At 38.4% G+C, this 6,692-nt stretch overlaps 1 protein-coding gene across 1 annotated transcript; it reads right to left on the reverse strand.

Annotated features, from left to right (window-relative positions):
* Positions 1-2,831: 2,831 nt before the first annotated feature.
* LOC309555603 (E3 SUMO-protein ligase ZBED1-like) lies at positions 2,832-4,748 on the reverse strand (the record flags this gene model as incomplete). Its single annotated transcript, XM_082257654.1, has 2 exons — positions 2,832-3,504; positions 3,652-4,748. 2 exons carry the CDS (start codon positions 4,746-4,748, stop codon positions 2,832-2,834), a joined length of 1,770 nt encoding a protein of 589 aa, XP_082113780.1.
* Between the last annotated feature and the right edge of the window lie 1,944 nt (positions 4,749-6,692).

The following is a 6,692-nucleotide window of genomic DNA, read 5'->3' on the forward strand; positions in this document are numbered from 1 at the left end:
CTTTTTGAACCTTTTACTCATTAAAATGTTAATAGGGTAAAAAAAATGTATAGGAAAAATAGCAGGTAGGACATTTTCCTAAAATCAAAGAACACAATTTATTTGCTGCTAGTAGTTCACATATGTCGTTCACCCTAAATGATGTGTTTATGTTTGAAGCAAACTTATATTCTTTGAAAAATGGTCAATTTATATAATCTCACCGTATTTATTTGCAGTAACTTGTAATTCTGACCTTGTTTAACTATAGAACTTTTTCATAACCAAAGTTCATTTGTAGGGATATTACTTAAAAGAAATACAGTTACATATTCATTAGCTGGCTTCACTGAAGTACTTAATCTGTTTCAGCTGCTTGAAGTGGATACAATTTAATAATTTGTTCAGCAAATACATTTTGCTGTTAAAAGTTAAAAAGTCCTATCTTCTTTCTCTAATCTTGCAGCAATATTAAGTTGAGCAGCTTCAACTGACTTGAGCTCTACTTAAGTTTGAAGACTTTAAGTCTCTATGACTAGTAAGACTATTTGTTCAGCTTTTTTGTTGGACACACAGTATGCCCAAATTTAAATGGTTGTTTGAATTGTCTGAGCTGTCTGACCAAATCTTCTATAACCTGTCAAGAAATCCAAAAGATTTTTGGAAAAAAAAAAGAAGAAAGAAATCCTTTTTGGTAATTATGGCAAAGGAGAAGTGTATATCAGGTACTGTATATAGTTTGTTTACAATTCTGTTAGCTCATGCAGTTTCTATTAATGTTTTTGTACTGTTAGTGCCAGCTATAGTTTTTGGTACTGAAAAACAGTTTGGGCAGTAGGTTTTCCTGTATGCAGCATTATATCCTGACTAACAGTTTTTTTTTTTTTTTTTTTCAAAAGATACTTCTGTCTTGTTCAGTCACAGTTTACTACCCAAATTATCTATTATTTTGTATAAATCCTCTAAAAAGCATTTGAAAATGTGAAAAGTTGTCATTTTGACCATGCTCGTAAATCCACAGGTTGATCTTCTTCCCTAGTTCCATTTTATCCCTGACAGGACTGCCATTTTCTGATATGTATTTTATGGAATGCATTTTGTAGATTTTGGTCAGTTTATAAAGACTTTATCCATTATGTTTGCCAAAAAATGTGATTTTACACTGCCTTACAGTGCACCTGTGACCAGGCTATGTACAATAAATTGTTAACATATTCTGAACAATTAATACAATGTACAAGAAATGCATCTTCAGAGTTTACAATAGAAGCACTAAAATACCAGCTCCACCATTGTATGTATTTATTTATTTTTTTTATTTTATCACATACAATATCACACAAGCACACAATTGCCTTGTATCCATGGGTCTAGAGTAGAAGGCATACATAGGACAGACATGCATCATATGAGAAAAGGTGTTACATTTCCAAAATTACTCAAAAATAAATTCGTAAATGTTGTGTCACAAGGCTTTGGAGAAGACTTGTATTAGTTCTAGAGTGAAAATGTTCCTTATACCCAAAGGCAGAAAGCTTATAAAAGAAGAGGTAGAGCTAGGCTCAAGAATACCTTGCAGGAAATTGTAAAAGTAACAAACACTAATCAAATGGTAACAACAACATTATATCCTAACTTGCCATAATTAGGCTCACTACGTTTCCAGGCCTATTAGATGTATTATAAAAATATCAAGAGATATTATGTATTTGTACATGCTTGCCCACACCTCCCATGTATGGAAAAACTTTTCCCTATTACCTTGAGAGATAGCAAAGGAGTATTCATAGGAACGTTAAAGTTTCACCCTGGATACAACAACCTTTAAGCGTAGGTGCTATATATTTTTTCAATCGACACACTTATGATCACCTTCATTTAAGATGATAGTTTAAACATGAACAACATCCCTTGTGATAGCATAAACAGTGACAGGTTCTCTTTACTGAGACATCTGGGGTCTATTAGCCCTTAAAAACATCTGATCAAACCGAGAGTGTCTTCTAACTAAAAGGAGAATTAGGGTTACAATATTTTAACTTTTTTTTTTTTTTTAAAGAAAACACATTTTTATGCTGACTGCTATGACTCTGCTATGAAATTTACTTTCACTTTACTCGAAAATTTAGTTTGTAACTTTAAAGTAGCTTATTCAGGACACTTGTTATATGAAATAAGCCTGTTGGTCTAAAATATTTAAGCGTGACTCCAGTATTTCTGATATAAAATAAATCCCCCCAGAGCTTAGTTATACCGATTGCAAGAATTTTATCATATGTTTTTGCCAATATATATATATTAGGGCTGTCAATCGATTAAAATATTTAATCGCGATTAATCGCATGATTGTCATGAGTTAACTCGCGATTAATCGCACATTTGTATCAGTTCTAAATGTACCTTAAATTAATACTTTTCAAGTTTTGAATACATTAATCAACATGGGAGTGGACAAATAGACGCTTTATGCAAATGCATGTTTATTATTAGTGAAACCATACTTAACATAGGATGAAGACTGGACATCTATCAAAGGGACCATAGTATCAAAAGTCATATGTTTATCAAAGAACTTGTTCATGTCTATTATACACATGAAAAAACAACAACATAGAAATAAACGGTTCCCATTACTTCTCTTTCTTTACTCAATTTACTTACACAAACCTTACATTTTTGCACGATAGGGCAGCTCACTTCTTGTAAACATGCTAACCTAAATGTACATTTATTATTACTGAAATCACCCTAAACAGAGCATAAAGAACATTGACATGTTTTACAAAGAACGTGTTCATGTCTATCAAACAGGTGGGAAAAAGAATATAAAAAACCCACAGGTTCCTCACAGATTATTTCTCTTTCTTTGCACTGAGCCAGTTGCTCAAACAGACGAGCCTGTTTACATTTTCAGATGACAGGGCAGCTCGCTTTTTCTGAACAACATGTCCTGAGAGTGAAAACAATCTTTCACAAGGTACGGATGTGGCAGGTGTTGATAAGTATATGCGTGCAAGGTAGGCCATCTCACTGTGTGCCCCTTCATGATTGGACCACCACTGCAGGGGACAGTCCTCTATGGCAATAGAGGGCTCTGCCTTGTAGCGCTCCACACATTTCTCAATACAGTCCTCTTCATCATCATCAGATGAAGATTCTGGCACAGACATGAGACATGTTATCTTCTTAGGTGGTTCAGTTGTCAGTGTCACTGGTTTATCTGGCTGTGCAAGCCCCTCCCTCTTGAGCAAGGCACAGACTGAACTCCACACCTCAGCTCTGTCAGCCCTGCTCAGACATTTGAGGTCCTTAAACCTAGGGTCCAGTGCTGATGCAACCCTCAGCCATGTGGTGTTGGTTTTTTCCTTCCGTTTGTCCATGTCAGTTGTGAAAGTTTCCTTAAACTTAATCATGTAGGCTGGGTCATCTTCTGAGACCTCCATCACACGTGATAGATGACACAACGCGGGCAGCACAACTGAGCAAGAAACAAATTTCTCTCCTCCTAAAAGTTCACTCACATACCTGGAATAATAGAGAAAAGCACTTTAGTTAGACATAATGAATCTCTCACTCACTTTCAATCTCTCACTCTTAACACACGCACGCGCACACACACACACACACACACACAAATATAATAATAATAAGAGTATCAAATCAATAAATTACCTGCAGTGTTCCAGCACAGTCTCCAACCTCTTCAGTTTATCAAATTCAGCTGCAGTTGGCATGTTGATGTTGCCTGCATGTAGGCCCAGTGCATCTCTCAATGGTTCTTGATTTCTCTCAACACGCTTTATCATTTCTAGGGTGCTGTTCCACCTAGTAGACACCTCCTGTACGAGTGACTCTTTCTTTTGAAGATGTTTGACTTGCTGCTGTTCAAGCTCGGCTGCGTTAGCAGGGCTATGCTTGAAATGACCCACTAACTTCCTGCATTTTGCCAAGGCGCCATCAAACGGGCTGTTTTGGAGAGAAACTGTGATGGCTCGGTGGAGGCTGTGTGCAATGCAAGGCATATGCTCGAACGGGAGCTGCCTGGCCGCTGCAATCATGTTGCGTGCACTATCAGTGGTCACTATTTTAATTTTGAGTTCAATGTTCCACTGTCTGGCTACTTGAAGAAAGTGCTCAGCGCAAACGTCAGCATAGTGTCTATCTTCTGTCTTCATAACGGTCAAAGCGTGAGACTGAAGTTTCCAGTGCGCGTCAAAATAATGTGCTGTGACGCCTAGGTAGCTATGGTTACTGAGGGAAGTCCAATAATCTCCGGTGAGCGCAACCGTGTTTGTCTGTCTCAATGCCTCCTGAACTTTAGCTTTCTCCTCTTCATATAAGTTGTGAATCTTGGTTGTAATGGTGGCTCTTGAAGGTAGTTCGTATGTAGAATCGTTAGATGCGATGCGAATAATTTCAAGTAGACCCTCGTCCTCGACCACATTAACTGGTCTACATGCTGTAGCCACCCATTTAGCTATAGTTGAGGTGAGTCTATTAGTTGTGGACTTATCCATCGATCTCCGCTGCAAACTTTGATCCATTGTGGTCTGCCTTTGACGAGGGGGAGGGGGGCTCTCCGTGTCAGTTGTATGCTTCGCCATCAAGTGATATTTTAAACTCGACGTGCTGCGGTGATAACTTAATTCACATCGACAATAACTGCAGATAACTTTTGTCTTGTCGACAGAACCATCAGACCTCGTTTTGTATATAAATTTTCCGTTCAGAAGACCCCTTTCTTTTTCCATTTCTGTTTGCTGCTGCATCTTTATCTCTCCAACTACGGGCTAGGCCACGGGTCAATATATATGAACTTCATGAAGTGTTTCTTTCTGTATAGACCACAGAAGAAAGAGGGTCAATTTAGTCAGCAGTAATGTTTGAGGCTATTAGTGTGTAACATAGACAGTTTATTGATAAATTAAATATATTGGGGTTTAGTAACACCCGTGCAAGATAAGGTTGTTAGTGAATACAATCAGTGCATTAATAGGAAACAAGACAGACATAACATAAAGTGACAGATAACCGGCCGGCATATACTTCAAGTGATATACATATATTAATCACAACATGCTTTAATAGCCGTAAATGTTCTTGAAGGGGCTCCTTTTGGGCAATCGGTCGTCGATTTTAATTGGTGACTGTGTATGGGCAGTTGTTCTTATTGAGTTGCTCCGAGGAAATCGTTTAGGGGTGGTTTTATCTAAGTATTGAAAGCAGGGCTGTAAGAACTACCGCTCAAGATTTCCTTGGTTGGGACAGCAGAATATGGCTGTATTGCCGTTATTATATAAACGTCGGTTCAGTACCGCATATAAGTGGAAACAGTGCTCCGATGGCTAAAAGCCATTTCTTCACCCCTGTGTGGTGAATGCTTTATTATGTACCTTTCTGCCGATCTGTAGGTCAGTGCGTCTGCTTCCGCTGTCCGCTCTCGTGCTGTCATCAGTCTCCGCTCTTCCTCGTGGTTCCTGGCGTCCGATGCTTGCTTGGAGCGATGAGGGGGTGTGCCGCCAGGCTAACTTGCGTAGCTTCGTCTGGACGTCGTAGGCCACGGGTCAAACAGCAAACAGGTGATGCGCGCTGCATTAATCGCGCGTTAAAAAAATTATCGCCGTTAAAATGAATCTGAGTTAATGCGTTATTAACGCGCTAATTTTGACAGCACTAATATATATATATATATTTTTTTTTTCAGTGGTATGTTATGTTATTTGTTTTTGCAAAATTAAAGTTTTCTTTAAAACACGCAAATAGTTTAATTTTGATACATGTCTGTCACAAAAACCGTGTGCCTGCAAAATTATCATTAGTGCCTGTGTCAATAGGCTCTTGTATGCATCACATGGGTTTTGCATTCATATACCAGTCTATGGTAATGTAAAACACTCTTGAACCAATAAAAAACAGGTGAGAAAGAAGTTCAACTGCAGGTCACAAGCACCTCTTAATGAACTCCGAATAATAGCAAAAGCATCTTAGACTGGTTTCAAATGGATACCATCATCACAAGCACAAAGACCATCCACAGGCCTTAACCTCCCTGGTGGTATGATTGTTTCCGATTTTAGGTGCTGAAAGCGGTACAATTATTTTGCAGCGTGAGTGTATATATATATATATATATATATATTAATATGTGTATACATATATGTATATATTATATGTATATATATATATATATATATATATATATATATATATATATATATATATATATATATAGTACAGTAAAACTGCAGGAAAGGGCACTGGGGGGGGCAAACTAATGTCAATTTATTTTATTTAGTAATGTAATCCAATAGGATTACAATATATCAGTGTGTTTGGGTGTTTTACTAATTTGAATTTGCCGCTGGTTCCACCCCCCTGCGACGTGACGCTCGCAGGAGATGGAAGCCGGGGCTCACAGCATCGGGCGGAAGATCCGGCCGCTGTATGCTGCAGGGACACATCGTGGGATCCCGTTGACAAGGTAAGTAACCTCTACCAGGATCCAGCAATGCTCCCTGTCGGTACCCCAAGTGTGGCTCGGGGTTACCGCTTATGGCACTGAAATCCAACCCCGAGCCACACTCTGGAATAGCGCCAGGGAGGTTAAAGCTGTTGTAACCCTAAAGGCTGGGTTCATACACATGTGAATTAAATGTGGGTTTCCCTGCATCCAATTTACAAGACAGGCAAGTGTCATGACAGGCAAGTTCACA

This window comes from Pelophylax lessonae (assembly GCF_965119305.1).
Source record: "Pelophylax lessonae genome assembly, chromosome: 5".
In the NCBI taxonomy this organism is placed as follows: domain Eukaryota; kingdom Metazoa; phylum Chordata; class Amphibia; order Anura; family Ranidae; genus Pelophylax; species Pelophylax lessonae.